We start from the raw sequence: 20,064 nt of genomic DNA on the forward strand, positions 1-20,064 counted from the left end.
CACCACCCTGATCAGTTAGCAGCCATAAACATTGAGACAAGACCCTCCACCAGCAGAAAGATTATGACTCACTGAAGGCTCAGATGACTGTTAGCATTTTTGGCAATAAAGTATTTTTTCAAATTAAGTTATGTACATTTTTTAGGTATAATGCTATTGAACACTTAGTAGACTACAGAATAGTATAAATATAACTTTTTTTTTTTTTTTTGAGACAGGGTCTTGCTCTGTCACCCAGACTGGAGTAGAGTGGCACGATTTCCACTCACTGCAACCTCTGTCTCCTCGACTCAAGCAATCCTCCCACCTCAGCCTCCCCAGTAGCTGGGACTACAGGCATGCACCACCAAACCGGCTGATTTTTGTAGGGTTTTTTTTTTTTTTTCCAATAGAGACGAGGTCTCACCATGCTGCCCAAGCTGGTCTGGAACTCCGGGCTCAAGCTATCCATCCTCCTTGGCTCTCAAAGTGCTGGGACTACAGGTGTGGGCCACTGTGCCTAGCCAACATAATTTCTATATGCATTAGAAAACCAAAAAATTCGTGTGACTTGCTTTATTGCTATATTTATTGCAGTGGTCTGGAACTGAATCTGCAATACCTCTGAGGTCTGTTATCACTGCAAGATACCATACATATCTACCACTCTCAAAAGATTCCTCAGGCCAGGCACAGTGGCTCACGCCTATAATGCCAGTGCTTTGGGAGGCCGAGGTGGGCAAATCATGAGGTCAGGAGATCAAGACCATCCTGGCTAACACAGTGAAACCCCATCTCTACTAAAAATACAAAAAATTAGCCAGCCGTGGTGGCGGGCGCCTGTAGTCCCAGCTACTCGGGAGGCTGAGGCAGGAGAATGGCATGAACCCGGGAGGCAGAGCTTGCAGTGAGATGAGATCGCGCCACCGCACTCCAGCCTCCGTCTAAAAAAAAAAGATTCCTCAGCTGCTTTGTAATCCCCACTGCTCACTGCTGCCCTCAGCCCTATCTGAGGCAATCACTGACCTGCATTCTGTCCCTATAGATCAGTATGCATTTCCTAGACTTTACGTAAGTGGAACTGCACAATACGTAGTTTTTTTTGTCTCACTTCTTTCACTTCATGTAATTATTTTGAGAGTCATCTCTGTTGTTGCACGTATCAATAATTTACTCCTTTGGATTGACAGCCAAGTAGCATTCCAGTGTATGTATCTACTACCATTTGTTTACCTGTTTACCTGTGATGGGCATTTAGGTTGCTTCCAGTTTTTTAGCTCTTACTAAGAATGCTAAAAACATCTGTGTACAAGCTTTGCTATGGGCAAAGGCTTTCAGTTTTCTTAAGTAAATAAATAGGAGTAAAATTTGCTGGATTGTACACTAGGTACATGTCTAATTTTGAAGAACTTGCTGAATTGTTTTCTAACGTGGCTGCACCACTTTCCATTCAAAACCAGCAGCGTACAAATTTACCAGTTTTTCCACATCCTTGCTGAGATTTGGTATGCTCAGTATTGTTGGGTTTAGTCATTCTCATAGGTGTGTAGTGCTATCTAATTCTGGCTTTAAGTTGCATTTCCCTAAGGATTAATGATGTTGAGTGTCTTTTCACCTGCTTGTTTGCTATCCATGTATCTTCTTTTAGACTTTTAGACTTTTTTAGCTTTAGGTTTTATATTTAGGGATACCATCCATTTTAAGGTAATTTTTGCATATGAGTGAGATGTAAACCAAAGTTCATTTCTTTTGCATATGAAAATCCAATTATCCCACAATTTGTTGAAAAGATTATTTTTTGCACTGAATTACTTTTGTATCCTTATTGAAGATCAGTTGTCCACATATGTGAACTGTTTCTTAACTTTCCAATTTGTTTCACTGATCTAATCTCTTCATTAAAAAACTACTTTATTGTATATATTGAGGTATATGATATGATGTTCTGATATACTTACACATAGTGAAATGGTTATTATAGTCAAGCACATTAGCTTATTCATCATTTCATGGTTACCCCTTTGTGCATATGTGTGTGTATATGTGTGTGTGTTAAGAGCAAATTTTCTAGTACACTATGCAATATTATTAATGATAGTCCTCATGTTGAACATTTGATCAATATCACAGTTTTGACTGTACTCTTCTGAGTTTTAATATCAGGTATTGTCAGACTTCTGATATAGTTTGGCTCTATGTCCCCACCCAAATCTCACTTTGAATTGAAATCCCCATAATCCCCACGTGTCAAGGGCAGGAGTGGGTGGAGGTAATTGGATCATGGGGGCAGTTTCCCCCATGCTGTTCTTGTGAATAATGAGTGAGTCTCACGAGATCTGATGGTTTTATAAGTGTCTGGCATCTCCCCTGCTTGCACTCACTCCGTCCTGCTGCCCTGTGAAGAAGGTGCCTGCTTCTCCTTTGTCTTCCACCATGACTGTAAGTTTCCTGAGGCCTCCCCAGTAATGTGGAACTGTGAGTCAACTAAGCCTCTTTCCTTTATAAATTACCCAGTCTTGGGTATTTCTTCATAGCAATGTGAGAACTAATACACCTTCTACCTTTATTCCAATTTTTCAAAGTTTGTTTTGTTTATTCTCTGTCCTTGGATTTATGTATAAATTTTAAAGTCAACTTGTTAATTTCTACATAAAAAGCTGGTTTGGATTGTTATTGAGATTGTACTGAATTTAAAGCGATCTGGGGAGAACCAACATCCTAACAATATTGAGTCTTTTGACCCATGGATATGGTACATTTAACCCGTTATTTAGGTTTTTCTTCTCCTTAAGCAATGTTTTGAAGTTTCAGTTGTAAATTTATTCATATTTTATATTTTTGGATGCTACCGAATAAAGTTTTTAAAATTTATTTTAAAAAATAATGCAATTATTCATTGCAATTGTAAAAATGCAATTGACTTCTCTATATTGATTTTGTATCTTACAACACTGCTAACCTCACTTACTAGTTCCAAAAAATGCTTTTAAATTCCATTAGATATTCTACATACGTCATCATGTCACCTGTGAATAAAGATAGTTTGCTTCTTCTTTTCCAATCTGGATGCTTTTTAATTCTAATTTATTGTTTGACTGCACTGGCTAGAATGTCCAGGAAAATGTTGGATAGAAGTGGTGAAAGGGGGCATCCTTATCTCCCTCTTGATCTTTGGGGAAAAGTTTTCTTTCATCACTAGGTGTCAGGTTAGCTGTAGGCTTTTTTGTAAATACTTTATATAAGATTGAGGAAGTTTTCTTCTATTCCTAGTTTTCTGAGTGTTTTCTAAAAATCAAGAACGAATGTGGATTTTGCCAAAGGCTCTTTCTGCATTTACTGAGATGACTGTATACCTTCTGTTTCTCAGTATGTTAATATGGAAAATTATGTTGATTGATTTTTGAATGTTAAACTAGTTTTGCATTCTTGGGATAAAACCCACTTGGTCATGACGTAGTATCCTTTTCATATGCTGCCAAATTCGATTTGCTAAAATTTTTTTCAGTGTTTCCACACTTTTCTTCACGAGGAATATTTGTCTGTAGTCTTTCTTGGTTTTGTATTAGGGTAATGCTGGTGCAAAGAATGAATGAGTTGGGAAGTATAACCCCTTTTCAATTTCCTGGAAGAGCTGGTATAATTTTTTCTTTATATATGTGGTAGAATTTACCAATGAAGCTATAGATGCTTGCAGTTCTCTTTGTGAGAAAGTTTTAAACTACAACTTAGATTTCTTTAATAAATACAGAGCTATTCAAATCATTTATTTTTTTTCTTGCATAGGCTTTGGTATTTTGTACCTTTCAAATAATTTGTGAATTTCATTTAAGTTGCTGCATTTATTGGCATAGAATTGTTTATAATATTCCTTTATAATCCTTTTAATATCTTGAGAATGTGTACTGAGGTCATCTCTTTCATTCTTGATATTGTTAATTTGTATCTTCTTTTTCCTCTGATTATTTGGCTATGGGTTTATCAATTTTATTGATCTCAAAGAACGCACTTTTGGTTTCACTGAGTTTCTCTACTATTTTTCCATTTACTATTTCATTGTTTTTTGTTCTGGTCTTTATTATTTCATTTCTTCTGTCTGGGTTTAATTTGCTCTTTTTTTTCTAGTTTTCAAGATAAAAATTAAGGTAACTGATTTGAGGCCTTGCTTCTTTTCTAATAGAGGTGTTTAACTTATAAATTTTCTTATAGGTACTGTTTCCTTGAATCATTTTTTCCTATTTTTCATGCCTCTCCTTCAAGGATTCCAATTACACTTATTTTAGGCTGCTTACATTTTTCCACAGCTCACAGACGCTTTAATTTTTAATTATTTTATTTTTTTTTTAGAGATGAGCATCTCATTATGTAGCCCAGGCTAGCCTCAAACTCCTGGGCTCAAGGAATAATTCTGCTTCAACCTCCCAAGTAGCTGGGATTACGGGCATGCACCACTGCACCTGGCTCTCACTGATGCCTTTAATATTTCTTTACTTCTATTTTTTTCTGTGTTTCATTCTGGATATTTTCCATTGCTATGTCTTCATGTTCACTAACCTTTCCCTTTTTTTGTATTAAGCAATGTGCTGTTAATTCCACTGAGTTACTTTTTCATCTCAGATGTAGTCTTCATCTCTGGAAGTTTAACTCAGGCTTTAAAAAGTATCTTCCATATCTTTACTTAAACATCTGAACAGCATGTCAGTATGTACCTTATTCTATTCTATAGAGCACAGTTATAATAACTTTTAGTGCCCTTGTCTGATAATTTTAACATCTCTAGCAGTTATGGTTTGACTTGGATTGAATAGTTTCTCCTCATTATGGGTCCTATGTTCCTGCTACTTTGCATTCCTGATAACTTCTGATTGGGTGCCAGACAGCAAGACTTCTACATTATTTGGTGCTGGACAAGTTTATATTTCTGTAAATATTATTGAGCTTTGTTGTAGAATGAAGTTTCATTTCTTGGAAATACTTTTGAGAGAGGAGGTAAAAAGAGACCAGCTAGGCAGATAGTTAGGGCAGAGAGTCCTCGGCAGAACTTCCCTTCTACCAAAAAGCAGCCCAGGAAATCACTCCTCTTCTAACAGAAAGCAGCCTGGAAGATCGGCTGGCAAACATAGATAAGGAAGCTGGAGCTTGCATGGGGGGATGCTTGCAGCTGCACAGACAGAAAGGGGTACCTGGGGCCAGGTGTGTCCACCATGGCGGCTCCACCTCCCCCTTTGAAGCACATACACAGTAGGAAAGCAACGTGGAGTAGCTCAGGCAAAAGACCTGCCTGCATAATAAAAGGGTCGGGTGGGGGATGCCAGAGATTCATGCTCTATGCAGATGGTAAACCTGGGGTTTTTCACACCCTATGTAGATAAGATACCACCTCCCCACAGCTAGCTTATAAAAACCCTTGCATTTCACTGCTGAATGGCAACGCTTTTGGGGACCCCTCTGCTGCAGAGAGCTGTTATCTTTCTTTCGCCTAATAAACTTCTGCTTCTGCTCTAACCTCACCCTTGGTGTGGCCATGTCCTTGACTTCCTTGGCTGTGAGATCAAGAACTTTGGATCAGGCAATGAGGCCATTTCACTTTGATCCTTGTGGATCTTGCTTCTTGCTTTTAAGGTTCATTAGGTATGATCAGAGTGATTTATTTACTTTTATTCTTTTAGAGTCAGGGTCTTAGTGTTGCCTAGGCTGGAGTCAGTGGTGTGATCATAGGTCACCATAACCTCGAACTCTTGGGCTCAAGTGATCTCATCAACTCAGCCTCCTGAGTAGCCAGGACCACAGGCATATGCCACCATGCCCAGCAAATTTTTAGAATATTTTGGTAGAGACAGAGGTCTCGCTATGTTGTGCAGGCTGGTCTTGAACTCTTGTCCTCAAGTGATCCTCCTGGCTTGGCCTCCCAAAGTGTTGGGATTACAGGTATGAGCTACTGTGTCTAGCCCTAGAAAAGTTTTTATTACAGGGCTAATTATTCCCAATTACTGAGGCAAGATCCTTCTAGGTATTATATTCAGTGCTTGTCTGGCCTGGCTAGTGAGCACAGGCACTTTCCATGGCTCTGTATCAGCCCCAGGCACTGTTTCCTCTAATCCTCTTAGGTGGTTCTCTCCGCAGCTGCACATAGCTTCCTCACACACAGGCACTGATCCGCACTTGGCTGAGTGGCAGAGGCAAACCCTCTGTGAATCGCTGCAGTTCTCTCTGTGTAGCTGTCTCTGCTCTCAGGCTCTGACCTGTGGACTCCAGCCTCCTGGACTCCTGGGACTCTAAGCTCTGTCTCCTTCCACTGTGGAGTCAGGCAAGCTTCCTCTGGGCTCCTCCTCCCTGTACAACGGATTAGAAACTTTCTCAAGGCAGTGAGCTGGGCAATTACAGGACTAACTTTGTTTGTTTCCAATCTCTTGGGGACTACTGTCCTTCACCATCTAATGTTCAGTGTCTTGTTTATCATATTTATCTTTTTCTTTTCAGGCAGGAGGGCACACCCACATTCTGATACTTCATCTTGGCTGAAAGTGGAGGTTTCCTGGTGCTGTCTGTTCTACAACTTTTTATTATGAAAACATTCATACATCACTTATAATAAACCTGTTTGCATCTACTATTCAGGTTTAATCAAAATCAACTCATGTATAATATTGTTTCATCTCCTCTCCCACCCATTCGCCTGTCCCCAGAATACCCCTGCATGATATTACTTCATCCATCCACGTCAGTATGCATCTTATTTTTCTTAGCACTATCACAATAAAAATATCATATCTAAAAGTGGTTATTCTTTAATATCATCAAACATCCAGTAAATGTTAAGTGCTCACATTTCCCAGACTGTCTTATAATTTTTCTTTTTTAGTTTGTTGGAATCAGTATCCAAATAATGTGCACACATTATCACTGTTTGACAGATCTCTTCAGCCTTTTTTAATCTACAGCACAGGTTGGCAAACTACTGCCCATAGGCTGGCTGGCTGCCTGTTTTATAAATAAAAGTTTTGTTAGAACACAGCTGCCTATAGATTGCTTTAGGCAGGAAGGACCTCGAAGGCAGGGCTTACTCTTCTTTCTTCCTGGATCTCCCACACGCAGCCCAGAGGCCCTCAATGCCTGCTTGGAGATTGGAAACATGAAGGTTTGGCTTAAGTGGGAGTTCTTAATATGTAGCAGCCTCCTCTTTCCTGCCTAATCAAAGAAAATAGTTTAAATTGATTGCAGTTTGCACAGCTAATTTTTTATCTTAAAAAGTGTTTAACGACATGACTCTGAATCTGAGGGCTTCTGGTTGTTTTTTGCTCCTTCCCTCTTCAGCTTGATTCAGTTACACCCACATTACTGAGTGCCCACTCAGGACAGCTCATCCACAGGGCTGGGGCTCTCAGCCATGTGAAAGGGAATGGCATGGAATTCCTGGACCTCAGGGAGCCCTGGAGTGGTGGGCACATAAGTGAAGCAAAGTGGAAGGACACAAAGTGGTGAGGGGCACAGGGGAATGGGGAGGCTTTATCCATGCACAGACACGAAGAAAGACACTGGGATGAATATGGCTGGCTTTCCAGAGAGGAAGTGTCTTTCTTTCTCTCTCTCTCTTCCTTTGCTTTCCCTTTCTTTCCTTCTTTCTTTTGCTTTCTTTTTTGTTTTGTTTTTTTTTTGAGACAGAGTCGCACTCTGTTGCCCAGGCTGGAGTACAACGGTGCGATCTCAGCTCACTGCAACCTGTGCCTTCTGGGTTCAAGCAATTCTCCTGCCTCAGCCTCTTGAGTAGCTGGGATTACAGGTATGCACCACCACGCTCGGCTAATTTTTGTATTTTTAGTAGAGACAGGGTTTCACCATGTTGGTCAGGCTGGTCTCGAACTCCTGACCTCGTGATCTGCCCGCCTTGGCCTCCCAAAGTGCTGGGATTACAGGTGTGAGCCACCACGCCTGGCCAAAGTGTTTAATTTCAAGCAGCCACAATGGCACAGACTTTTGAGTAAAACCAACAAAATAGGCCAGTGATGGTACCTGGGGGTTACAAGCTTCCCCAATAGGAAGGAAATGAAGGAAATAAGATCTACTTAATTGATCAGCGTGACACAAGGAAACTCACCGCAAATGGTCTTAATGGATCTGTTTAAGAGTATTTAAATACACTCATCTCTCTAAAGGAAGAATGTGTCTTCCTGAATGGGTCCAGGTGAGAGGGAGTATCTTAGAATTCTGATCTGGAGATGTTTATTTTTATTTTTTTTGCCATTTTTCCCCCAAATATGTCTGGTCTAATGGCAGAGCTCTCCCTAGTGGGAACAGGACACTTGTAAGGGCAGCCAATGGTTTCCTTTCAGTATTTCTAGACCCACTGACAAGACGGTCCCAGCCCTGGCCAAGGGCCATCATACCTTGTGGTCAAGTATTAACTCCTGCTTAGGGATTCATGGTCCCTAGACCACCTTTTTGTTCCCATTCAAGGGTGTGGGATTTGCCCATGGCAGTCCTCTAATCGCACACACTTGAAAACATCAGAGCCGGGAATTCTGCTAAATCAGTGGCATGTGCTCAAGCCTGGGCAAATCCAGCTTGATAGCATGTGATGAATTATAAAATAAGGCACAACCAAATACATGCTGCAGCAGAAGTCCACAAAGTTCCACAGGAGGGCAAGGAATGATCAGTGAATCCTTACCTCTTCATAGAAACTTCTTCCTCCAGACATCCACGTGGCTTGCTTTCTCACCTCCTCAAATCTTTGCTCAGATCCCATTTTTTTAAGGTGAAGCCTTCCCTGACAACCCTAATTTAAAACTGTACACACTCATACCTGCTTCCTTCTCTCCGACTTTGTTATCTCCACAGCACTAATGGCTAACACACTATATAACTTATTTCCATCTGTCTCCATGTGGGCGATTTCTGTCTGGCTGCTCATCACTGCACCTCAGCAGCTATTAATAGATCACTCTACTGAGGGATTCATACATGCTGGGTGTTGGGCAAACAGTGAACAAAACCTTGTATGGTCCTTGCTGTCTGGGAGTTCATGATCCACCTTGGAGGGAGAGCTGAATTTCAACAGGGAGGCAGTGCATGCAGGGGGAGGAGCAGCAGGAGCAATGGGTGGAGGCAGAGGCACAGAGGTGGGTGTCAAGTCAGGGAAAGGGATGGTGAAGAGATGCCTCAGGTAATGAGGGGAGGGATGGAATAGGACTAGATGCTGAAGGGCTGGAGTACCAGGTGGAGAAGTTTATTTTGCAGGTAATGGGGACGGGGTATGAAAAATTGGAGGAAATGGAGTTACCTGACTTGAATTTGTTTTGGAGAACCACTTCAGGGACATGCAAGCGGCTGATATGAAGATGAGATGGAGCAGAGACCCCTCTTAGGGGCCTGCCAGGCACCTGCCCCCAAGCATGGAAATAAAAGGAAGTCTTGAGTTCCTTCAAAGGCATTTCCAGGCACCTAGCCAGCACTGGGAAGTAAATGAGCAACGGAAGCAAGAAGGGAAGAATAACTTAAAACAACAGCCAGGGAAGTTTAAGTCACAGAATAGACCAAAGTTCCCATAGAGGCTAAAGATAACATTTTAACACAAGTCCTTAAGTTGATTTCAAGAAACCAGGACACCAACAAATGAAAAGTGCTATCTGCTGGCATGCAGACCTCAGACAGGGGAAACTGAGGACTGAGCTTGGACCACCACTCTTTGTTCTAAATTTCTTCCTGAGGGGCCTGGAGGAGGTCATGCCCAGAGACTAGAGCTAACATTATTTTCTGCTGATCACAAATTTGCAGACAAAGCTTCGTCTCCTTAACCCATTGTAAATCAGAAAATCTTCGAATCTACCCATGACCTGTGCCCTCCACCCCACATCTGGTTCAAGATGTCCTGTCTTTTTAGGTCAAACCGACGTACAGCCTCCGTGTATTGATTTATATCTTTGCCTGTAACTTCTGCCCCCGTCTTTATTTTATTATTATTATGTTTTCAAGATGGAGTCTCGCTCTGTCGCCAGGCTGGAGTGTAATGGTGCGATCTCAGCTCACTACAACCTCCGCCTCCTGGGTTTACGCGATTCTCCTGCTTTAGCCTTCTGAGTAGCTGGGATTACAGGTGTATGCCACCACACCCAGCTAATTTTTGTATTTGTAGGAGAGACAGGGTTTCACCATGTTAGCCAGGCTGGTCTCGAACTCCTGACCTCAGGTGATCCACCAGCCTAGGCCTCCCAAAGTGCTAGGATTACAGGCATGAGCCACCACGCCCAGCCTCTTCCTGCCTGTAAAAACGCTTACCTATATGGCACTGGGGGATTCAGGGCTTAAACATGAGCTGCCCAATTCTCCTGGCTTCCTGCCCTGCAATAAATGTCTCACTTTCTCTTACCGCAATCTTGACATCAGTTTTTGGCTTTGCTGTGCCAGAGCCAGACCCAACTTTGATCTGGTAACACAGGAAGCAGGTGAACAGGCAAGGCCACGCTCTTCTGTTTGGAGGCAGGTCAGTGTTCACTTGCCTCAGTTTACCAAGGTTGTGATCAGCCTCTGCTCCTCCTTTCTCTTATTGGCCTCCCTCTGCTGTACTGTGATTCCCATCATTGCAGTGTTTTTTAACTTTTTATTTTGAAATAAATAAAAATAGAAGAAGTTACAAATGAGGACCATGTACCTTCCACTCAGCTTCTGCCACCATGAGGATTTATTTCCCTTTAGACATCTCCCCTCTAAATTCCTATATTACTGACATCCTCCCAATACAGATCTTTCTGAGGACTTACAACAAAAATATTTCATTCTTTGAAACACTGGCTTTAGAGAAATCTTCACCCAAATAACTTTGACACCTTAAATAATCCATCATACACAATGGAACCACAGTCCTCTTACCTGCGAAAGCCAAGGGCAGGACCCAGCAGTGGGTGAGGTGAGTGAGCACTCACCACTGCCACCCTCTGTCCCACTGGGTGCAGCCAGGATCCCTGGACAGCGTGCAGGCAGCAGTGACTGGGCTCAGGAAGGTGGATCACAGTTGGAGGTGCCGATGCAGAAATGAGACCACAGTTGGAAGTGCCACAGAGCTGGAGGTGAGCAAGACACTTCCCTACCTCCAGTCTCCCCAGTGTGGAGTCAATGCAGCTCCTAACCCAGAGCGGGCACTAATTCCAGGAAAAGCCCAGCAACTCGGGTACAGAAGCAGGAAAGGGGTCTCTACCGTTCTGAGAAAGTCTGGAAATCTCTAATTTATCCTTTTTTTTTTCTTTTTCTTCTAAAATTTTTTCTTCTCTGTGTCCCAGACCTCAAGAAATTTTGTGGCCCTAGTGAGAAATGGCAGATAATTAAAGTCATCAGGCCAGGCAAACTTCCTTTCCAACCAGAGAGTCTGAGGTCCCCAGAGGGTGAGGAAAACCTTCATGCTTTTTCTCTCTGGCTTCTCGCTGCTTAGCTCTGACGTGGTTCAATCAAGTGCACCAGAGAGTAGGGTACATCAAGCCTCAACCACCCAAGCTGGCTGGAGGGCTGAAAAGGTAGAGCCCAGGGACCCAGATACTACTGAGCAGGTTACAATGAGGAAGAGCTTCGGGAGAGCAACCCCTGAAAGTTGCTCATGAACTCATGGGCTTATCCTTGAGCTCTACATGTATGGATCTGACCCAACACGGATGACACAGACTTTTGAGTGCTGAAATGTGGGATAGACTACCACCAGAGTCCCAGGCTGGCCACTAGGTGGGGCTTGTGTGAGATAGATCCACATCTCAAAGACTTTCACAGCAACCACAATCCACACAAGTCTTGCAGGAACTTGGAATTTGTGGTCTGAACCCATTTGGGGTGATTATCTTCTAAAATAAAGTTAATAATATTCACTGTAAGATTTTAACAATAATCAGAATCTCAAAACATAGTATTTAAAATATCTAGAATACAATTCAGCATACTGAACGCATACTCAGCATACAAAAAGCCAACAGCTACTCTGAGATGAAACAGATACTGGAATTATTTGACAAAGATTTTCAAGCAGTTGTTAAAAATATTGTACAAGTAAAGGAGGGTACTCTTAAAAAATACAGAAAGTTTTGCAAAGAAATAGAAGACATGAAGAAGAACTAAGTGGAAATGTTATAAATGAAAAAAATCAACTACGAAAATAGAGAACACACTGGATGCGCTCACTAATGGAATGAAGATGGTGGAGGAAGTAGTCAGTCAGTTTATAAATAAATTAATAGAAATGATTGAATGTGAACAACAGACAAAGTTTGAAAAACTTGAACAGAACCACAGAGACCTTAGGTAATAACAGAAGGGCCGAGCTTCCTATCAGCTGAGTCCCAGAAGGAAAGAAAAAAAGGGCAGAACATAGAAACATGGAAAGAAATAGCTGAAAGTCTGGTTTACCACTACAAGGCAATCAGTTTAATCTAGTATAGCAACAATTTAAAGCAAAAAACCCACTTGATCTTCATTTTAAAAATTCAATATCTATTTATTATAAAACTCTCAGCAAACTTGGAATAGAAAGAAATTTTCTTCACCTGATAAAGACCATCTACTAAAACCTATAGCCAACATTCTACTTAATGGTGAAATACTGCTTTTTCTCAGAGATTAAGAACAACACAAGGATCTTCTTTTTTAACACTGCTATTTAACATTTTGAATAGTCCTCATCAGTGAAATAAGACAAGAAAACCAGAAAGGCCTAGAGACTGGAAAGGAAGAAATAAAACTGTCCTTACTCAAAGACAACATGATCACCTATGTAGCAAATCCCAAGGAACACACAAACACACACACACACAAACACACACACACACACACACACACACACAGCCCTCCTAGAACAAACTGAGTTTAGCTTTAGCAAGATTGCAGGATACAAGATCAACACACAAAAATCAATTATATTTCTGTATATTACCAATGAACAAGTAGAAACTGAAATAAAAAATACCATGTACAATAGCTTACAACCCCGCCCCCCAATACACATATAACAAAACATGTATAGGATCTCTATGCCAAAAACCATAAAATGTTGATGAAAGAACTTAATGCAGGCCCAAGCAAATGGAAATTATGGCACTCCATCATGGACTGAAAGACATAACATAGGATTGAGTTGTAGATTTACTAAAATTGTAGTCAAAATCTCAGCAAAACAGTTTAGAGTAGATAGAGGTAAGCAGATCCTAAAGTTCACATGGAAAGGCAAAAAAAAAAAAAAAAGAATAGCTGAAACACTTTTGAAAAAGAAGAATAAATTTAGAAAAATCACACTATCTGATTTTAAGACTCATTACAAAGCTATAGAAATCAATATGGCACAGTGTTGATAAAAGAACAGACATAATGATCAATGGAACAGAATCACTGTCCAGAAATATATTCCTTACAAATACCCTCAGTTAGCTTTTTGTCAAATTGCAAAGGCAATTCAATTTCAATGAAAGAAGGAGGATATTTTCAATAAATGATGTTGAAACAATTGGATATCCGTATGCATAAAACTGAATCTGGACCTAAATCTCACATATTATACAAAAATCATCACAAACGGATCGTAGATCTAAATGTAAAACATGAAAGAATAAAACTTTTAAAAGACCAACTACAAGAAAGTCTTCATGATCTGGAGTTATGCAAAATTTCTCAGACATGTCACTCAAAGCATGATCCATACCAGAAAAAAGTCAGTTGGACTGCATCAGCATTTAAAACTGTGCTCTGTAAAAGGCCCTGTTAAGAGACTGAAAAGTCAAGCACAGATTGGGAGAAGATATTCACAAATCACATATCTGAACAAAGGATTTATACTCAGAATATGTAAAGAACTCTTAAAACTCAAGTAAACAACTCAATTTAGACATAGGCAAAAAACCTGAAGAGACATTTCATGAAAGAGAATAAAAAGATGGAAAATAAACAGCATGAAAATTTTCAACATCATTAACTACTAGGAAAATGAAAATTAAAACCATGAAGAAATACCATCACACAGCTATCAAATGGTTAAAATGAAAAAACAAAAAAGGAAGAAATACCAAGTGTTGACAAGGATGTGGGGCAGCTGGAGCTCTCAGACACTGCTGGTAGGAATGCAATATGGTGCAGCACTCTGGAAAACAGGATGGCAGTTTCTTACAAGGTTAACATGTATTTAGCCTAGAAAAATTAAAACTAGGCTGGGCACAGTGGCTCACACCTATAATCCCAGCACTTTGGGAGGCTGAGGCGGGCGGATCACAAGGTCAGGAGTTCAAGACCAGCCTGGCCAATATGGTGAAATCCCGTCTCTACTAAAAATACAAAAATTAGCTGGATGTGGGGGTGTGCGGCTGTAATCCCATCTACTCAGAAGGCTGAGGCAGGAAAATTGCTTGAACTGGAACCCAAGAGGCGGAGACTGCAATGAGCCGAGACGGCACCACTGCACTCCAGCCTGGGCTAGAGTGAGACTCCATCTCACCAAAAAAAAAAAAAAAAAAAAAAAAAAAGAAAAAGAAAAAGAAAAAACAAAGAAAAATTAAAACTATATTCACAAAATCCTGTTCTTAAATGTTTCTAGAAGCTCTAGTTGTAACTGCCAAAAATGAAAAACAACTGAAATGCCCCTGGACAGATAAGTGGATAAATTGCGGTGTACCTGCAGAATGGAATACTACTCAGCAACAAAAAGGAACTGGCCACTGACACATGACTTGATGAGTCTCAAAATGATCTCCCTGCATGAAAAGGAGCCAGTTTCAAAAGATTAGGCTCTGTAGGACATTTATCTGACATTCTTGCAAAGAGACAAAACTAGTGATAGAAAACAGAGCACTGATTGCCAGTGGTTGGGGTAGGGGAGGGTCTGATTATAAAAGACATCAGGACAGAGAATCTGGAGGGGATGAAGTGCTTCTGTGTCCTGAATGTGGTAGTAATAACACAAATCCATATGTGTGTTAAAGTTCATAGAACTAGACACAAAAAACTCAATTTTTCTGTATCTTAATGTGAAAAATATAAGTAAAAAAATAAAGAAAAGAGATGACAACTCTTGCTTCCTATTTAAGGCTGTCTAGACATTAATACTGATGTTAATACTAATTACAATAATGAACACTACAAGCATGGTCTTCTATACTTTTTTGAGCATCTGCTACATGCTGCTTCTTTACCACACATTTTATATCACAACTTCTAATATTCACAGGCACCTTGAAAGGTGGGTTAAGCTCAATGTAGAAAAAATCTGAGGGTAAGGGAAGTAAAATAATTTGTCCTATATCTCACAGTTGATAAGTGGCTGAATCTGAACTCGAACTCGGATTTCACTGTCGACCTTATTCCAAGCCTGCTTCTCCACTCTGCTGCCCACTTAACGAAAATAATGGAAACGGACAGGGAGACATTATATAATATAAATAGCAAGAAGGGAGAATCATATTTTGATTTCCATAGATCGCAAAAACTCTCAGCATATTTTATTCTAAACTTGGAGTTGGTTTGAAATTCTAATAGGTTGGGGAAAATTTAAAAACTATGCTTTTGCCATTGCCATTTTTTGATAATCCTCCAGTTGGTGGTTCTTAATTTTCAATATGATCGAATAGTTCTCTCCACTTCTGCAAATGTACAATAATTCTTATTTTCCCTAAGTGACTTAAAGAATCGTTGTGACTTACAATTCTTGACCAAGTATTTACTAACTCCACAAATTGCAGTTTATACATCTGAAGTAAAGAGTAAACATTACAAAGTTCTCTCCTCTCACACAGCTGACTGTCCTGAGAAGTTGTAACTGGTCCTTCCCACCTTCACATACCACTGCCACCATCGAAAAAAAAAGGTAAATCCACTTTAGAGACACAGAAACTAAACTTTCATTGTAGTTCACTATGGTTATGGCTGAATACATATCTGAAAACATCATGCATACGGAGGATGCACATTTCTCACGCAGCAAATGGTATCTACGTGAAAAGCTGGAGGATGAAGGCTGTCTCCTTGCTTGTGAATTACTCCCAGTGACTTTCCTGGATAGCAGGTGCATTTTCCACCAAAAACCCTGGCCTGGAGTATTTTCGTCTCCGCTAACACAGAGATATGAAACTAAGGCCTCCCATAAATGTATTTTCTTGAATGTTTTATAATTTCTGCTCCATTGAATATATTTTCTTAAATATATAATTAGTGATAAAATTTTGACTCAACATCGGTAAGATGTAACACAAAGCAAAGCCCACTTAGTGCTTCATGCTATTTTACTGTCAAGAGTTGGGGGATCTATTTCATAACCCAAATAAAAATAAGAATAACAAAAATAATTTTATCACCAACACTTTCACTTTTGAGAGTCCAAATACTGTCCAAGTACCACTGTCGTCAGGTATTGGAAATCTTCTTATTTGGAAGGTGGTTATGCCCAGAATGGTGGTGTGGGGGACAAGGAGGTGGGCTTACCTTCCAGCAGGTCTCTGGCCAGACCAGGTTCTGCCCCTGTGGACCGAACAAAGTCTGACAGGACTGCGTCCATATCAAGAGTCATAGGATCATGTAGAAGTGCTGCCCAACACTCAGCCGAGGTGGGGTTTGGAAGCACACTAGAAACCATCCATCTGCAGGAAAGAAGAGAAAGGGCATTTTACCACGTGATGGAAATGGAGCTGCAAGTGACAACTACATGCAGAGACCCGAGCGAGAGAACCCTCGAGGGTGGAGCCATTTCCACCTGCTGTCATATTTTTTAGAATTGGTTTGGTCCAACTGCCTGATTCTTCATGCAAGACATTATATTATAGAATGTGAACTAAAATATCATCCCTCTGTATATGCCATGTGAGAGAAGGGGTATTATGAGCCGAATGTTTGTATTCCCTCCAAAAATTCATATGTTGGTATCTAATCTCCAAGGTGATGGAGAAAGACAGTGCCATCTATGAAGCAGGAAATGGGCCCTCACTAGACACCAAATCTGCTGGTTCCCTGATCTTAGACTTCCCAGCCTTTAGTACTGTGTGGAATACATTTCTGTTGTTCATAAGCCTCCCAAGCTATTGTATTTTGACATAGCAGCCCAGATAGACTAAGGCAAGGGGTCATCACTATCTCCAGCGCTCCTGAACTTACATTTTATCAATTCCAATAACTGATGAGGAAAAAACACTATTTTAAAATTTCAAACACCTAAGTATACCTAGAAAAATTCAATTGGAGTTGCTAGATTTCTAATCCTCTTCCGAATTGTATAGACTTGTAATGCTTCCACGATGTGATGAATGTTACCCACTGTATTCCAATTATGCCTTTATCAGTGTGCCATCCTACCCCCTTAGTTCTCACCCCTTACTTGGCTATTAGGAAAGACTAACAGCCAAGGTTAATCCACAGTTGACGGAAATACCACACTTGCTGAAGATGGCTACTAAACTATCTACCATCTCTCTAAGAGCTGCCATCAATCCAACAACATTCTTAAGAATGTCAGATTTCCCAGGCAGCATGATCCCAGCCAGAGAAATAGAACAGATGTGCAGCAGCCTGACCCAGGCTGACTGTAGCAGCTGATTGCTGGGGAAAAGCAACTGTGACATTGCAAGTGAGAGTGACTTACACTAGTGGATGGTGCTGGGGCCCCCACTGGGTGCTCAATCTTTGCCGGTGGAGTGCAAATGCATCCTTGTGTTTGTGTAGATAAGAGGTCTGCAAGTTATAGACCATGGGCCACATGTGGTCTGCCACCCGTTTTTGTAAATGAAGTTTTATGGGAACACAGCCATACCCACTCATTTGCATAGCGTCTGTGGCTGCTTTTGCACCTGGCTGAGTTGAGTAGTTAAAACAGAGACCCTTAAGGCCCACAAAACTGAAAAGATGTACTTCCTGGAACTTTATGGAAAAAGCTTGCAGATCCCATTACAGGCAATGGAAAATTTTATGCTAGTAAGTATATAATTAATTCTACATATTGTGGGGTGAGTTTGAATCCCATGCTATTGATGACTGTCCTCTGTTCTTTCTTTCACAGTAACCCACTGGGATGGGTGCTGCTTGGTGGAGTAGGTCCTGTGTCTGGCCCACGTTTAGAGCCAGGCACATAGCCTGATTTGACCCTGGCCCTGCCCCTGTCCAGCTGTGACATGGGCTTCACCTCTCTGAGCCCTCCTGATTTTCTGTAGGAATGCAGGAAATGAGCTCACCTAACATGCAAGACCCTGAGGACTGAAGGTCTCAGGCAGGGAGGTCGGTACCCTCAGGGACATTCACTGTGACCACCCCATCTTGCACACAGCTCCTATTGGGTATAAGTTTTAGTTGATGCGGCTAGAAAATAAGAAAATTATTTGACCTGATGTATATGGTACCAATTAGGAAATTGATTTCTTCCTTCTCTCCATGCACTGGGGCCTCAGCCGGGAGAGTCTCTTCTTTTGTCACTGCCACCTGGGGGACAGATCAGAGAACAAGAGCATGTGATCTCCTTACCCTCAGACTGAGGCCGAAGGCTTGGCTTTTTGTCACAGGAGGCTGGATCTTGGCCTTGGCCAATTGCCTGAGGCATGTACTCTGTCTTCCTGGGCCCTACAGGTCCCCGCTTGCCAGCTGACCACCATGTCCCATGCCCGGGCCTGGCCATCTCAGCTTTCCTCGTTTTAGCAAGCACATCTATTTCAGTGAGGATCACTTGCACAGCACAGAGCTGTTTTTTTCTTTTTCTTTTTCTTTTTTTGAGACAGAGTCTTGCTCTGTCGCCCAGGCTGGAGTGCAGTGGCGTGATCTCGGTTCACTGGAAGCTCCGCCTCCTGGGTTCATGCCATTCTCCCTGCCTTAGCCTCCCGAGTAGCTGGGACTACAGGCGCCCGCCTCCATGCCCAGCTAATTTTTTGTGTGTGTTTTTAGTAGAGACAGGGTTTCACCATGTTAGCCAGGATGGTCTCGATCTCCTGACCTCGTGATCCACTCACCTCAGCCTCCCAGAGTGCTGGGATTACAGGCGTAAGCCACCGCACCCGACCTTCCAGATGTATTTCTTAAACCTCACACTGCCACCATCACCACACCCTCACATTCATGTCCCATGATGATATGGGAGGGGCTGGGCTGGTGGGGACACTTGACCCCAGCCACCTGGGCCATCCTCACCCACTGCCCCGTGCCATCCTCCCAAGCATGCACTGTGCCTCTCAACCTGCCTTGTGTGGTCTAAAGCACTCACTCAGCCGCTTTGAACAGCATGAGGCTCTGGGTGGCTGTGCCCTGGCCCTGCATTCCTGCTCTCCTCCGTGCATCCTAGCCCTTGGACAGAACATCTCTGAAGGTCTCATCAGCCACCCTGGGGAGAGTAATGTGTCCCATCAATGCATGGCGACTTTGCCTTAGGAGGGGCAGTGCCATGTGGGGAGAGAGGGCTGGCCCTGGAATCAGTCTCTTGGGGCCAAAATGGTTCCACCACTTTGTGTGACCTTGGGCATATTATATCACCTCTCTGTGCCTCAGTTTCCTCATCAATACAATTATAATAATAATTGTATCTCACAGTTATTATGAAATTTTAAGGAATTCATGCACAAAATGTACTGGCCCATAGTACATGCTCAATAAACATTAATTATGAGCCAGTGAATGAACTCTCAACAGGGACCCTGAGACCACCCTTGCCTTCCCAGGTCTCCACTGAGCAAGAAAACTGCCACCACCAGCTTGCTGAAGGCAGGAATAAGGGGCCTACCTCTAGTGCCTTGGCTTGGAATCACAGAGGGTTAAACTGGTGGGGGCTCCTGCCTTCAATTCCGTCTTCTTTCCCATATCCGAGGTTGCAGTGTTCATTGATCACTTAAGCAACCTTCACAGAGCTGCTAATCTGTTCAGGCCATGACTGCAGGGACTGTGTGGGAACTATGAGCCCCCTGAGCCTCCTCAGGATCTCCCCAGTAAGCAGAAAGAGACAGACACACACACACAGGTCTCAGAGACCAACTGCTGGATTTGGAAGACACTTAGTGGAGGAACTGGTCCAACCAGAGAGAGTAAAATTGCAAGACAGAGGTGTAGCAGGATAAAGACCCAAACTACCTCAGGATCCATTTTTCATTGACTTCTGTTTTGGCCAGGTGCCGTGGC

General features: G+C 41.9%; 1 protein-coding gene across 2 annotated transcripts in view; it reads right to left on the bottom strand.

Annotated features, from left to right (window-relative positions):
- Nucleotides 1-20,064, bottom strand: part of OTUD7A (OTU deubiquitinase 7A) — a 400,216-nt gene that overhangs the window by 150,403 nt on the left and 229,749 nt on the right. The window contains exons 3-4 of one of the 2 annotated variants that reach the window (XM_054532488.2): nucleotides 18,293-18,387; nucleotides 16,408-16,562 (exon numbers count right to left, since the gene is read on the bottom strand). In XM_054532488.2, the coding sequence (XP_054388463.1) occupies nucleotides 16,408-16,558 (151 nt within the window). In that variant the 5' untranslated portion in view covers nucleotides 16,559-16,562; nucleotides 18,293-18,387. The remainder of the gene's footprint in view (nucleotides 1-16,407; nucleotides 16,563-18,292; nucleotides 18,388-20,064) is intronic. The other variant, XM_054532489.2, reaches the window with a different exon arrangement.

Source organism: Pongo abelii, chromosome 16 (genome assembly GCF_028885655.2).
Source record: "Pongo abelii isolate AG06213 chromosome 16, NHGRI_mPonAbe1-v2.0_pri, whole genome shotgun sequence".
NCBI lineage: Eukaryota > Metazoa > Chordata > Mammalia > Primates > Hominidae > Pongo > Pongo abelii.